Here is a 17,026-nt window from a genome sequence, read left to right as displayed (position 1 = left end):
TCAAAGCCTTGTACACCTCTATCAGATCACCTCGGCGATGCCTAGTCTCCAGGCTCTGTAATTTGAAAAACTTAAGCCTTTCTTCGTAAGAGCAACCCTTTGTTCCATTCACTAATCTTGTTGCCCTTCTCTGTACTCGTTCCAGCAGCTCTACATCCTTCTTGAAATGAGGCCTCCAGACCTGTATACAGTACTCAAGGTGTGGCCTGACCAATGCCTTATACAAGGGAATAATCAAATAGAAAAATTCCTGTATATCATTGACAAGACAACATGAGCTACTCTTGCAGGTCGTCTGCACTGCTCAGAGAACTTCATATCTGCCTGCACAATTACCCCCAGGTCCTTTCCATTCTCTACCACTGTCAGCGTAGTACCACAGAGTTGATATGTTGATCTGGGGTTACTGTTTCCCATATGCAGTACTTTACATTTGTCAATGTTAAACTTCATTTGCCACCTCTCAGCCCATCTGCTCAACCTTTCCAGATCCTGTTGCAGCAGCATAGTATCAGTAGTGTCCTTAACAACCCTGCCAACCTTTGTATCGTCTGCAAACTTGGACATTAAGCCTGATACACCATCATCAATATCATTTATAAATAAAGAAAACAACAATGGACCCAACACTGAACCCTGAGGAACTCCACTAATAACATTAGTCCACGTTGAGCAGTGTCCATTAATTACCACTCTCTGTCTTCTGCCACTCAACCATCCCTTTATCCATAGCAGCAATTTGCCTCGAATGCCACACTTCTCCAATTTGTGCAGCAGTCTTCCATGCGCAACAGTATCAAAAGCCTTGCTAAGATCCAAATATATAATATCAAAGTTATTCCCTGCATCCAGTTCTTTTGTGACTACATCATAGTATCCAATCAAATTGGTCAGACAAGACCTGCCCTTAACAAACCCATGCTGTGTCTGAGCTATAACTGAATTCTTGTCCAGATGATCCTGCAGTGCTTCTTTAACCAGTGCCTCCATTAATTTTCCGGAACCGAAGTTAAACTAACAGGTCTATAATTACTTGTGTCAGCCTTTGATCCTCCTTTGTGAATTGTGGTTACATTTGCACATCTCCAGTCCATGGGTACCTCCCCTGAGTCCAAAGAAGCTCTCATAATTATGGCTAGGGGTTTGCTTACTTCCTTTGCTGCCTCCTTTAATATAACTGGATAGATCCCATCCACCCCGGGTGCCTTTTTTATGTTTATCCTCAACAATTTCTCCTCCACTTTCCTCTCAGTTATTAGAAAATCATCTAGCTCACTGCCAATGTTTACTTCACCTACGACATTCCCCTTCCTCCACCTCCTTTTTTTTTTTTTTTTTTTTGTTCTTTTGGGTCTTTAGTTCAGAATCTGAATTTCTTTGGTCTCAAATAAACAGACTAAGATTGAGATGTAGCCTACTGTGTGTGTGTGTGTGTGTGTGTGTTAACTGGTCCTGTTGCCATGGAAAGTTTACTGTCATTGTTCACAATGACAGTAAACAGCCCACCTTTACAGGCTAAGATCTGAAACCAGTGAGTTTCATATTCTGCTTGGCACTGAGCTAAGAGTCTGGGAACAGTACTTCCACTCACATACAGTAGTAGTCTTGCCATAGGCTGCCTTCACACGGGGGAATCCTTTCTGTACATCTGCATGTACATCTGCATGTACAGAAAGGACCTACCCCCATGAACTCTTGTTCTGGTATCATCCTAGTTAGAAATATACATATCCTTTCTGTACAATGCCACATTGAAATTTATCTGCTGTGTTCCTGGTATTAGTTCATAAACAACTGTGTGCACACACACGTGTGTGTTTTTACCCTTAGCAACTCTAACACAGACAATATGCCTTGCATTACAGATAGAAGAGTGTAGGGGAACACTTCTTTATAGAAGATAGGTGTTCCCTACCTACTTGCACATGGAAGACTATTGTACAAATTGGAGCAGAATGGTATTAAGGGTAAGTTGCTACAGTGGATAAAAGGATGGTTAGGTGGGAGAAGACAGAGGGTAGTAATCAACGGGTGCTGCTCTTCGTGGACTAATGTCATTAGTGGAGTCCCACAGGGTTCAGTGTTGGGTCCACTGTTGTTTTGTATATTTATCAATGATATTGATGAAGGTATATCACGCTTAATGTTGAAGTTTGCAGATGATACAAAGGTTGGCAGGGTTGTTAATGACAGTAATGGCAGTGTGCTATTGCAACAGGTTCTAGATAATTTGGGCAGATGGGCTAAGAAGTGGCAAATGAAGTTTAACCTTGACAAATGCAAAGTACTGCATATGGGTAGAAGTAACCCCAGAGAAACGTACCAACTGTGCGGTACTACACTTAAGGTGGTAGAAAATGAAAAAGACCTGGGAGTAATTGTGCAGTCAGATATGAAGTTTTCTGAGCAATGCAGACAGGCTGCCAGGGCAGATCATGGGGTTTTGTCAATGATATATAGGAATTTTGCTAGCAGGGAGAAGGAGGTGATTGTCCCTCTGTATAAGGCAATGGTCAGGCCACGCCTTGAGTACTGCGTACAGGTCTGGAGGCCTCATTTTAGGAAGGATGTAGATTTACTTGAGCGTGTACAGAGAAGAGCAACAAGATTGGTGAGGAGAATGAAGGGATCCTCTTACCAAGGGAGGCTTAAGTTCTGCAAATTGCAGTGGCTGGAGACTAGGCACCTGCGCGGTGATCTGATTGAGATGTATAAGGCCTTGAATGGGTTGAGCACGCTGAATTCTGATGGGATCCTTCCACTTGTTCAGATTATGAACCTAAGGGGGCATAAATTCAAATTAAGAAGAGACAGATGTAGAATAGATGTGCGGAAATTTGCCTTTAGCCAGCGGGTGGTTAATTGCTGGAACAAACTTCCATCTGTCGTTGTGGAAGTTGACAGGTTAAATAAATTTAAGGAGGAACTGGACAGGCACTTGGAGGGAATGGTGTGATTTTTTTTTTTTTTTGGCTGATGCTGCATAAGCTCATACACTTGCTTTCTTGTATCACATGCCACTACTACTACAAACAGCTTACATAAACTCCTCATATATAGCCATGCATTTTCATTGTCAATCCTTGTAATCATTCACTAAAAGGCCTCAATATCCCTTCTCAAGAGCAGGCCTTTTTAACCTTTCCATCCATATGGTAGTAATAATACACTTGATTTTTTTTAAATGGCAACACTAGCAACTTAACACACTTAACCGGTCATATAGTATCATATGAGACTACACAGTATTCCTGCCACTTTTTTCCTGCATTACTGATGTTGATTTTCCTTAATCTTTTCCAGTAAATTCATTTGTAATGGCTCCAAAATGAACAAAAGTGATTATTATAAAGCTTCTGATAAAAGTCCTGCAAATGAAACTTGTAACATGAGGTTTCTTGATATTCATTTTTTTTTTTTTTTTGTGAATTTTATCGGAATAACAGTTTTTTCCATACTTTTTTTTTGTAAAAAAATGAACTCAAACTGGGGAAAATAGAAAAATATTAATACAAAAATGAAAATTTATTAACTTTTGCATTAACAAATTTAAGGTAATTTCGTCTTAAATAGTTTGTGATTTTTCTGTTTCGCAATATTCCAGATGCCTCCCTTTTAAAGACTTGGTAATCTGCCTTCATGTTTACATTCCATCTTACCACCTGCTTTATATCTTGCTGAAACAACTTACCTTGGTCTTCACTGAAGAAGCCAAGATTTTCCAAAAAAAAAGTATATGTGGATGTGAACACAATGAATTTTCAAGCTCATCTCACATCCTACTTTTTGAAATTTCTGAGTGCATTTTCAACAATACTTTTATAACTGGCATCTTTCTCTTTCCTAAGAAGTTGGGAAGAACATTTTTGAAGCCACTCTATGCTTATTTGATAACCATAAACAGAAGCATAGATTGGTATGTATTGTTCTTGTATGAAGTTAACTTGCTTATCTGTGGCTTAATGAAAATGCCTTTTTTTGATGGAGTTTCACATTCTGCTTCATTAAATTGATGTGACGTGGCAGTAAAAGAACTTTTGTTGACTCCACCAGACTTTCATGTTCAATACTTTTTGAACCCAATACAGGGATGTCACTTTCTTGTCCAATGATGACTGTCCTGTTCATGTATGAAGCATGGAAGTTTTGTGTAATTTATTTGCTGATCTAACAATATACACAACCTTCAAATTTTCATAAATTAGCCTATTATGTTCTTTATATTTAACTCTATTAGGAAGAAGTCTGAGGTTTTCATGTTTCCTTCGAGTGAGCCAAATGTGTAATGGCAACAGAAGCATAAATATTCTCCTTATTAAAGGAAAAGTTTTTCAGGTTATTTTTGTGGGAATTGACAAATGACTCTTCCTCAGTAAAGTATGGAATGAATTCCTTATCATAGTATCTGCATCTGTAACATGAAAACGTTCGTGGGGAATGAAGGGGTAGCTTGAAGCCTTGATTTTAGGATCTCCACAGAATTTGGAACATTAATCTCCACCAAGTCATTTAGTTCATTTTGGGTAAACTGTTGTGGCTCACATGCATTTTCATGCTGGGAGCCGCCATTGATACATTAAGAATGTAATATTACATTACATTCAGAATCTGATGATGAAATTTTACTGAGGATTTTGGTGGAGAAGGTATATGCAGATGCAGACTAGTCCCTGCAAGATAGGTTTTATGGCAGATGGTATAATCGGATATGAAATGTCACTTTTATTTTTAATGACATTTCATATCCGATATTTTTATTATTTTTAATGCTATAGCTTCACACTTTAAATAAGCAAACACAGTAATTATCTTCATGGCTTCTCAGTTAACATCAGACTATGTGACAAACTTTTTCATACCTTGATTCAATTTACTCAACTGTTCAACTCATAAGCATGGCAAACCTTTGTGGTAAGTCCACTGTTCACCTTGGCTACTAATTTTCATTATAAAATAGGCACAATACACCTCGTTTAAATTCTGGAATGTTTTTCCACTGAATTTTATACAACAAAGCCACCACAAGTGCAGCAAAATGTGTTAGGTTTATTTTCATAACCTCTTGTTGTCATACTGCACTACAAAGCTTACAAATACAGAAATAAAGTTTTACTTGAATTGTACTGTATGCCTTAAAACAGTAGACAGGAGGGGAGGATAACGCTTCCTAGCAGTGTCTGCTGTCTCCCGTATGCGAACACCATCTTGCATGTACATTCTATATGTTTCTGGAGGTTCCTTGTTTGTTATTGTACTATAAAAATAAATACCAGTGATCATCAACCTCATAATAATCTTTAATGCAATATTATTTTAGCCTTATTTTACTCAAAAATATACAAAGGCATGTGATATTTTGTGAAAAATATTTATGTTAATGAAAAAAAAAATTGATGTGATTTTTGAGCTTGGCATACAGGCATTTACCAGACTCCAAGGCCAGACTCATAGGCTGTGAAAAAGCATAAAAACTCGTGAAACTGACACTGAAATGAAATCATTGAATTAATCTGTCTGAATACGGTATGCTGATAAATATAAAGATTGTGCTAGTTTTAATTTTTTTTTACTTCAAATAGCATTAGTGGTATTGATAATGATTATTTTTCTTTCTAGTCAATCAACCTAAATCCCTATTTATATAGAAAAATGGATCTTTATATTCAGCTTCATTATTAATAAAATTTTTGAGGAAATAATTATCCAAATTCATACTAATAAGAAATGCATTATTTATGGAAATGGAGCAGATAATCCTGATAACTTTTAATTAGGAGAGGTTTTTTCCACCTTTTTTTTTTTTTTTTTTTTTTTTTGATACTCTTGATATTTTGAAAGCACTCTGTACTTATAAAATTAAGCCATCTCCATTTTCATTAACCTCAGGAATAATCAGATGTTAAATCTTAACAGATACAATTATATTTAGTGGAAACAAAAATATTTGCCCTACCTTGCTTTCAGATGAAAGACGAAGCCACTTTCTCTTTTGTGCCTTTACCAATTTTACATTTATACCACTATCTTGACATATGTGGGAGCTATGCTCTGGATTTATTTCATCAAATAATTTGATATCTAGAACATAATGCTTGGATGCAAGATATGAGCTACAGAGAAATATACCAAGGTAAATGAGTGAAGGAGAGAGCACACACACAAAAGATGTTTTTCATTTTAGTTACCATAGTGAAATAATAAAATGAAAAAAAAAAATAAAATAGAGGACTACACAATAACCAACCCCAATAATATTTTACTGAGCTGAGTTAAACATTCATACCATATTCTCACTAGCTCTGTAAACCTATTTAAGAAGAATAAGGATGTGTATATGCATGCGTGTGTGTATATATATATATATATATTTCCCCCCCTTTATTTTTCCATTTCTAAGAAATGAAATTAACGCAGCTGGATAATTTCATTTCTAAATCTGATGTGAGATTATATCCAACTGGAAATCAGACATTTCCATCAGAGGACTGGCAAAGTGATGAAGTGGTATCCTACCACTTCACTTTTCCTGTCTTCTGATAACAAAAGTTAGAGATGACTAAATCTTTAAATCCTTATCTTCAATATTGCTATTAATGAAACCTCTGATAATGAAATTGAAAACCCATTGTAAACACAGACCTTCCAAAATCCATGTTGGTTAGACCATGTATATAAAACCTTGAGCCATTCTGCTCTTTGAAACAGTGAAGTAGCAACAACAGCAGAATACACTCATGAACCAAACATTACGACCCTACCCCACTCCACAATTGGATACATCCAACAGCAACTTGGAGTGATGTCACCAACCAGTGCAACATATATAGTGATGGCACAGGCAGTGCCTGTCAATAAGAAAGGAAAGGACCTGACAGAGTCTGAACCAGGAGTGATTTGCAGTGCTAGGAAGGCAGGGGCCAGAATCTCAGCAACTGCAGGCATTGTCGTCTGTCGAGGGCCACCATAGTGAAGATGTGGCAGGAATGGTCCAAAGAGGGCTACACAATTACCCAATGTGCTGGGAAAGCCCACTATTAGTTGACAACTGAGGTGAATGGCAGTTGGCACCTGCTGTTTGGGACAACACATTGCTTGTGATAGTAATAGTAGTAATAGTATTTGCCATAGGCTTTTTGCAGCACTGGCAAAAAAAAAAAAAAAAAAAAAAAAAGTAATTTTAACAATAGGTTTCTAGGTTTTATGTACACAAAAATTAATTTTATTTAAAAATTGCTGATACCCTTTAATTTATCCCACAACCCAAAGTTTACCACTGCGTTAGGATATGGTGTCTCACTCACTCACTCACACACACACACACACACACACACACACACACACACACACACACACACACACACGTAATTAGGAAAATGGTTACAAGTCTTTTCCAAAATAAATTCCTGGTGATATAGATGGCCAAAATCTTCAGAAAAATTGGACATTTAAACAAACAGTCTTCATCAACATATCTAAATATGTACATTGGTGTTCAAGGAAAGTGCATCACCTAGGAATTTCACATTTCTAACCCTTTTCGAAATGGTATGTTACATTAATGACTAGCATCACGAATAAAAATACAAACAAAAGATATTTATTAATAGTTAAGACAAAACTAAGTAATATTTGACAGGTGTTCTCAAAATGTTCCAAAATGAGCATTTGCAACCTTTATACAACAGTTTTGGTAAACACAACAATTATGGCTGAAATGTTATCAGAAGCCCTCAATTTTCTTCAGTTTATCATTTTAAATGGAAAACAATATGAAAAGTCCACCAGGTGCAAGCTAATATTTAGTTTAACCGCCTCTGGCCCTGATGACAGCAGCACACCGTCGAGGCATTGACAAAATCAATTTCTGAAGATAATCAACTGATAGTCCGTGGTTCCAAACATGAATTATGGCTTCCTGAAGTTCATGAAGGGTCTTTGGTTTCTTTCTGGCAACTGCAGATTCCACATGATGCCAACAGTTCTCTATAGGATTCAGGTCTGGCCAGGCTGTTTCCTGGCCAGCTAAGAGTTGTAATGGACCGTTCTTCCAACCATATTTTCACCTGTAACAAATGTAAACACATTACTGTCGAACCTCTAATGCAGAAATGAAGCTAAAGTAACTACAGAAGTGCCTACTTACACTTTTCGCCCAATGACAAGGAGCAGAGCTGTCCTGAAAGATGCGGTTACTTGGCAGGTTTAAATGGTCTCTAATGGTTGGCAGCAATTTGCCTTCCAATATAGCCAGCTATCCATTGGCCTTCACGGAACCTTTTATAAACTGCAGATGACCTAGTCCGCGATACTAAATGCACCCCATATCATTTAGCTGGTAGGGAATTTCACTGTAGACACCATACAGTCTGGATGGCATTCTTCACCATGTCTACAGTGAATCATATCTCCCATCAGAGCCACACAGGTTGAATTTCTTCCCATCCAAGAAAATAACTGACTTCTACTGCTCGGTCCATTTGACATGCTTCTTACACTAAATTAATCGGGCCTTTTTCATTTTTTGTGTGAGGAGGGGCTTCCTGTTAGATGACGGGAATTTCAAGTCCATTTTTGAAGAGGCATCTTCTGACTGTTACTGCACTTGCTACCACTCCTGTATGTTCTTCCCATTCTCTTTTCAGCTAGGACAAAAAAGCTGTACGGTTTCTAAGGCATAAGCACTTCAAAACGTGGTCTTGTTTTGGCATACAGATTTGTTTGCATCCAGTTCTTTTTTTTCCTATCAGCAAAACCAGTATTCTTGAGTTTGGAAATAAATCTACTCACTGTCGACCGATTACAAGACAATCTATAAGCAGTATGACGGAAGAACATCCTTCCTCACATAAAGCAACAATAGCGCTCTTTCTTTGTGGTGTCAACTGTACGTAACTTGCCACCCCGACACAAGCAAGGAATGACTGCAACTCTTACAGAGCGTGCTTATATAACTGAAAGTAACAGCTGATGCAATATGTAAGAAATATTGCCATATTTCTTATGTATGATGCACTTTCTTTCTCTGAACCAGTATAGACAGGTTGATACTGGTGAAAAGACTGTGAAAGTCAAGTTTTGAACATCTTCAATACTGAAGATGTTCAAATTACTGAAGTTTAAGGCCTCCAGAACAGACAAATTGTTAAGAATAATTTTATTATTATTAGGCAAAATACTCCCAATGGATTTAAGCAATTGTTCCAGACTTTTTCCAGGTAAGCGTGCAGAGCTGTTTTATTAAATTTCAGAATAAAACTTGCCAAAGGGAATTTATAATTGTTAATATTCAATTTTAATTTCTTACTTATGGCTAGTAATTTTTTGGTAATAATAGTATCACTTGATTGAATTTCTTTCTTTACGGTATCTGTATGGGTTTTACAAATGAAAGCATAGTTGTTAGAAGCTTTATCAACCTGGGTAAAAACAAATGTTTCTGTAGTTCTTATAACTGAAATTTTAGGAAGATTATGATGCTTAACCAGTTTATGATATGTATATTTAGAATAATGATTTAAAAGATCCGAGAAGACAGTTTTAATCCAAAGTGAAGGCTTTCACAGGAGTGTTATTTTTATAAGCAAGGGATGTACAAAATCCTAAAAGGTCTTTATAGAGATGTTTCTTAAAGGAGGAGAATTAAAATTTTGGTGTTAACCTGAATTTAAAACCATAGGAAAGAATTTTCCTCAGTTCAGGAATAGGACACAATATCCTGATCCCCAGAATATAATACTTGTAATAATAAACGCAGTGTGTGATCAGGTAAATGATGTTCTGTAATTTACAAAAGATGGGTGCTGCTGAATTATCAATAGGATGCTGTAGGTACATACAAGTTAACCAGCATTTATTATTACAAGCATTAAATTATTACTGGCTGTAGCTGATTATATCTCATAAGAGTCTAGGTGAGGGACATTAGATGCAATTTGCTCTATGAAGTGTGTGTGTGTGTGTGTGTGTGTGTGTGTGTGTGTGTGTGTGTGTGTGTGTGTGTGTGTGTGTGTGTGTGTGTGTGTTGTTATCATCATCAAATATGTTGATATCAAGTGTGGTAATCTTACTGCATTTCTAAATTATTGGTCAGTATTGGATATAGCAAAGAAGCGATTAGAAAGTATTACAAGTGAATGTTCTTAGAATTGAAAGTAGGTCAACCCAAAATCTCGGATGTCGTAAAACTAGGGATTAATGGTAGCACACTTTAAATAAATACTGTATACTGTACACATGCAACAAAAAGGAACCCATTGCCAGGAGACAATGACTCACATATCCTTATATCCTTGATGTAATGTAAATTGCAACTATGCCCGTTTAAGGGTAAAGGCTATTTTACTGAACAAATATACAGACTGGGTCATTTCCACGAAAGAGTACAAATTTCGGTGAATTTTGGAGATGTTGGCGTTATTGCATTATTGGTCAATTAAAAGTGTCAACAGACAACTAATACACATTTTTTCTATAAAAAGCTTTAAGAATTTATATGCATAACAAAATATTTAAAAAAAAAAAAAAAAAAAAACATATATATATATATATATATATATATATATATATATACACATGTAGGAAATAGTCCAAAATGTTTCGAAATAACAATTCATTAGGATTATTAAGTATGCATGGGAATATGGATATTGCATCCTACACTGACCTTAAGGAAATTCTTTCCTATGGTTTTAAATTCAGGTTAACTCCTAAATTTAACTTCACCTCCTATAAAAAACATCTCCATAAAGACCGTTTAGGATTTTGTACAAAATTCTAAACTAATTTTGTTATTTTTGCTTATAAAAATAACGCTCCTGTTGAAGCCTTCCTTATTTTGGATTAATATTGTCTTCTCGAATCTTTTAAATCATTATTCCAAATATACATATCACAAACTGGTTAAACATCATAATCGTACTAAACTTAAAGTTCAATTACAAGAACTACAGAAACATTTATTATCCAGGTTGATAAAGCTTCTAACAACTATCCTTTCATCTGTAAAACCTTCTATACAGTTACCTCAAAGAAAGGACTTCAATCGAGTGATACCTACAAACCTGATTTTTTTCTCTTACTATTATTACCAAAAATTACTAGGCATAAATAAGAAATTAAAATTGAATATTAACAATTATAAATTTATTTTTGTATATTTTATTCCAAAATTTAATAAAACACCCATTAGCTTCAGGTTTATTACTTCTTGTAAAAACGGCTATGCACACTTACCCAGAAAAACTCTGGAACAATTGCTTAAACCCATTATAAATATTTAGCCCAATAAAAAAATTATTCTTAACAATTTACCTGTTCTGGAGGTCTTAAACACCAATACTATTGAAGACATTCAAACCTTTGACTTTCACAATCTACTCAACCTGTCAAAAATAGTGCTTCAGAAAGTACATCAGAAGTATAAACATATAATCATGTGTAATGTCACTTATTGGAATAATTTAGTTAATCGTATCTTTAATAATTTCGTCTTTGATAGTAATCTGGTTTATCAGCAAATTAAAGTTACACCAAAAAGGCAGTCCAGCTTCTTGTATCATTGCTAATTTATACCTCTACTGGTCTGAAATCACTTTTCCACAAGACATTCTACATATTTAGATATGTCAATGAAAACTGTGTGCTCAACTGTCCAAATTTTCTTTTAGATTTTGGCAATCTATATCCCCCAGGAACTTATTTTGGAAAAGACTTGTAACCATTTTGCTAATTACTTACGTATTACATATGTTTTCTATACAATGTATGCACATTTTATTTATTTTTTTGTTTCCCTGCTAGATGTCAGTAGTTTATGCTATATATTTCAAAGTTTCTAGTTTTTAGTTATTCTTTGCATCTTTTCGATAAGTTCTGTTCTTGTTCTTCTTCCACATATATTTACTGTCTCTATAGTGCCAACTGATTAATGGACAAACCAGAATTAATCTTTATAACAAATGCGATTCCTTTAAGTTTGAAGTACTTAATTTTTCTTATTGGTTATCAAATATCTCTAGGAGCATTCACTCTAATATCATCATTTCCCAATCTGTTTGGATTGCCACCATTAGCAATAATTACCAATTGCCAATTCTAATTAAAATATTCTTCCTTAAATTCACTGACTACTTTTTTCCCTTACCTCATTTGCTGTCAATATTGTTAATTTAAAAAAAAAAAAAATTTTCCAAAATATATTAATCTACAGTAGATTTCTTACTTTTCTGTGTGTGTGTGGGGGGGGGGGGGTTGGCTTATTATATCATAATGTGATATTTTACACATTTTTGGCCTTGGCATTAGCACTGGGTGCCGGTCTAAATTTGTTATCCATTGGCTCATAATCTTGGCTTTATTTAATATATTCAAAATATAAAAATTTTTTGATTTGTAATCCTTCCACCCCCCCTATTTAAACTATACTGCATATTCTGATTTTTTTTCTATATCTCCTTTATATTTTTGTCCAATTTCAAACTCTGGCATGAATTTCTACTAATTTCACTACTCATTGTTTAGGCCTGTATATTCTGTACATAGCATGTATTGGATAGCATATGGCTATATATTATTACATATGATGTTTTCTATACAATGTATGCACATTTTATTTACCTTTTTGTTTCCCCACTAGATGTCAGTAGTTTATGCTATATATTTCAAAGTTTCTAGTTTTTAGTTATACTTTGCACTTTTTCAATAAGTTCTGTTCTTTGTTCTTCTTCCATATATATATTTACTGTCTCTATAGTGCCAACTGTAAACTACATGCCTACAAACCACATAAATTATCCTTCTCTCCCTTCTTCTACTTCTGTTTATTTTAGTTTCTATTAATATCAATCAAAATCTTTAACTAAATTTTACTTTCTGCTTATGATTGGTCTGTACCTTTATTGGCATATATTTTACATCAGAAACACAGACACAATATTGACATTATTGCTTGCAATTCTGGCAGTTGACACCTGAGGATGATGCCAGGGTTTTCAGTTGTATAGCAATCTCCCTTGTTGATTAAATTTATATGTATTATATTAAACCTACCATTTTTTTTCTTTCTTTCTTTTCTCTCCATTTATTATCATTTTATATATAAATATATATATATATATATATATATATATATATATCCAAAGTATGTAAAATGCATAATCAATAAACTAAATATAATAAATATACCAAATTTAATTTAATAAATAAATAAACCAACACAGATCCGATTAATGCCATCTTATATGATTTAACATTACATCCGTCTGTATATTATTTTATTATTTAAGATGTTAGTTTTAGTGGTAGAGTCTAATGGTGTATTTATAATCAAAATTTAGCAGGTTAGAGTGTATACCGAGAAACCAACCAGTAATATACCGGCCCAAGAAACATAAGAACCTATGTACGCGCCTACAGCAACCTGGAAAAAAAAAATATATATGCAATATAACATAAGGCAAAACCTTACATATCAAAATTATATTATAAAATAAAATTATGTTAATTATAGGTATATAGATACATTGAAAGGGACTTTTTCGAGGGCTAACCCTCTCAATGTATCAACCATAATTAACAGGCTATATGTTTCTGTAGTCATCGTTCAGCTTAACGGTGTCCAGAATATAGCTATGTAGTATGAGATAGCAATACCAAATGAAGGTAATGTAGTATTAGATCACAAAACTATATTACGGTTAACTAATTTACAAAAAGATAATAATACGTAGCTAATGTAGAAAGAGATCCATCCTTTGTTAAACATATACATATGTGGTATATTATATATCGTATAGGTAGCATACGCTAAAAGTAGCATACGCCCGACGTCGAACGCAACCATGGATATCAGACGAGTGCCTCGACCTCGTGGACAAACGGAAACAGGCAAAGTTGGTCGACTTTGAACGGTACCGGCAGCTAAACCGAGAAGTCCGACAGAGGATGACAGTGGAAAGAGAAGAATACTGGAACCAAGTGGCAGATGATCTTGAAGTGGCGGCATCCAAGAACAAGTATCGCACTCTCTACCGCACCCTCAGATGTCTGAGTGGAAAGATCAAATTGACTAGTGACAACATCAAGAATGCTGATGGGACCTTCGTGCGATCACGGTCCGAACGCCTGCAGTGGTGGAGTGAATTCTTCAAACCATTGTATAATCACGACCCACCTCAGGGACCGCCAGAAGCCGCACTATCGATCGATCCCCCTGAAGTCTCCATGGTCGATGTTGAGCCTACAGTAGAAGAAGTGAAAGCAGCCATACAATCCCTAAAGAATAGCAGGGCACCAGGAGTGGACCAAGTCACCACAGAAGCGATCAAAGCCGGGGGAGATGTACTGCTTCGCCGACTACACTCACTCCTCAAAACCATCTGGTGCACTGAACAAATTCCGCTAACATGGAGGAAAGCCATTATCGTACCGATCCACAAGAAAGGTGATAACCGGGATTGCAAGAACTACCGTGGCATCAGCCTCCTTTCCACCATCGGAAAGGTCTTTATGAAGATCATCCAGTCAAGGCTGCAAAAACATTGCGAGCAAACCAGTCGAGAAGAACAAGCGGGATTTAGACCTGGGCGAGGATGCTGTGATCAAATCTTCACCATCCGTCGGCTGATGGAGGAGAGGATCCGGTGTGGACAGCGAACCGTCATTGTTTTCATTGACTTTAAGTCTGCTTTCGACTGTGTCCATCGGCCTGCCTTATGGAAACTACTAGAGGTCGAACATGTACCTCGAAAGGTCATCACACTCCTCCAAACTGCATACAACGGTTTAACCAGCCAGGTGCGCATCCAGAACGATTTATCTGAGGAATTTACCATCCAAACTGGAGTCCGCCAAGGGGATGTAGCCTCCCCGTTGCTTTTCAACATCGTGGTCGACGCCATTATGAGGCAAGCATTCAGAAACAGACGGGGCATACAATATGACAAGGATCACTATGTGACTGACCCGATGTTTGCCGATGATAGTGCTACCTTTGCTGGTAGTAGTAGTAGTAGTAGTAGTGGCACATGATGCAAGAAAGCAAGTGTAGGAGCTTATGCAGCATCAGCCAAAAAAAAAAAAAAAAAAAAAATCACACCATTCCCTCCAAATGCCTGTCCAGTTCCTCCTTAAATTTATTTAACCTATCAACTTCCACAACGACAGATGGAAGTTTGTTCCAGCAATTAACCACCCGCTGGCTAAAGGCAAATTTCCGCACATCTATTCTACATCTGTCCTTTCTTAATTTGAACTTATGTCCCCGTAGGTTGGTAATCTGAACAAGTGGAAGGATCCCATCAGAATTCAGCGTGCTCAACCCATTCAAGGCCTTATAGGCCTCAATCAGATCACCGCGCAGGTGCCTAGTCTCCAGCCACTGCAATTTGCAGAACTTAAGCCTCTCTTGGTAAGAGAATCCCTTCATTCCCCTCACCAATCGTGTTGCTCTTCTCTGTACACGCTCAAGCAAACCTACATCCTTCCTAAAATGAGGCCTCCAGACCTGTACGCAGTACTCAAGGCATGGCCCGACCATTGCCTTATACAGAGGGACAATCACCTCCTTTTCCCTGCTAGCAAAATTCCTATATATCATTGACAAAACCCCATGACCAGCCCTAGCAGCCTGTCTGCACTGCTCAGAAAACTTCATATCTGACTGCACAATTACTCCCAGGTCTTTTTCATTTTCTACCACCTTAAGTGTAGTACCACACAGTTGGTACGTTTCTCTGGGGTTACTTCTACCCATATGCAGTACTTTGCATTTGTCAAGGTTGAACTTCAGTTGCCACTTCTTAGCCCATCTGCCCAAATTATCTAGATCCTGTTGCAGTAGCACACTGCCATTACTGTCATTAACAACCCTGCCAACCTTTGTGTCATCTGCAAACTTCGACATTAAGCCTGATATACCTTCATCAATATCATTGATAAATACACAAAACAACAGTGGACCCAACACCGAACCCTGTGGAACTCCACTAATAACATTAGTCCACGAAGAGCAGCACCCATTGATTACCACCCTCTGTCTTCTCCCACTTAACCATCCTTTTATCCATTGTAGCAACTTACCCTTAATACCATTCTGCTCCAATTTGTACAGTAGTCTTCCATGCGCAACAGTGTCAAAAGCTTTCCTGAAATCCAAGTATATGATATCAAAATTATTTTTTGCATCCAGTTCCTTTGTGACCACATCATAATAACCAATCAAATTTGTCAGACAAGACTTTCCCTTAACAAACCCATGCTGTGTTTGAATTATTGCTGCAGTCTTGTCTAGATGATCCTGCAATGCATCTTTAACCAGCGACTCCGTTATTTATCTTTAACCAGCGACTCCGACCCGGAACAGAAGTTAAACTAACTGGTCTGTAATTACTCGTGTCACCCTTCGATCCACCTTTGTGAATTGGGGACACATTTGCACATCTCCAGTCCGTGGGAACCTCCCCTGAGTCCAAGGATGCTCTCATAATTATGGCTAAGGGTCTGCTTAGTTGCTTTGCCGCCTCCTTTAAACGACTCTGAAGCCACGGACATCCTCTACGACACTGTCCGGCCATACTGTTTGAAGATCAATGCTGATAAGACAAAGTCCCTGACAACAGATGGGTCGCAAGCCACCATCTATCTCGAAGGTGTCCAGATCGAGCAAGTGCAGGACTTTAATACCTTGGGTCGCTGGTCCAGGAGAAGAAAGTTGCATCCACCATGGAAATCCACAGCAGAATTGGACAAGCGGCCACTGCGTTCGCCTCGATCAAATGGTGTCTGTGGAAGAGGACCAACATTTCCTCAAAGACTAAAATCTGACTCTTCCGGACTTTAATCCTGCCCATTCTCCTTTACGGATCAGAAACATGGATTTGTCTCAAGATAGATTTAAACAAACTTGAGGTATTCCAAATGCGATGCCTGCGGCAGATTTTGGGCATCTCACTTCGTGCCGCATCAATAATGATACCATCCGCACAAGATGCCAACAGCAACCAACCATTGCCGACCAAATCCAGAAGCG

The 17,026-nt window shown here is 37.0% G+C and overlaps 1 protein-coding gene across 1 annotated transcript in view; it reads right to left on the bottom strand.

The window, feature by feature from the left end:
* Positions 1 to 17,026, bottom strand: part of LOC150082954 (putative ATP-dependent RNA helicase TDRD12) — a 180,325-nt gene that overhangs the window by 22,633 nt on the left and 140,666 nt on the right. The window contains exon 12 of the mRNA XM_090378334.1: positions 5,954 to 6,110. Coding sequence (XP_090234460.1) covers positions 5,954 to 6,110 — 157 coding nt within the window. The remainder of the gene's footprint in view (positions 1 to 5,953; positions 6,111 to 17,026) is intronic.

This window comes from Mastigoproctus giganteus, chromosome 7 (assembly GCF_048544385.1).
Source record: "Mastigoproctus giganteus isolate SK-2022 chromosome 7, ASM4854438v1, whole genome shotgun sequence".
NCBI lineage: Eukaryota > Metazoa > Arthropoda > Arachnida > Uropygi > Thelyphonidae > Mastigoproctus > Mastigoproctus giganteus.
The sequence above is the reverse complement of the archived record's forward strand: the minus strand, read 5'-3'. Positions and strand labels throughout refer to the sequence as shown.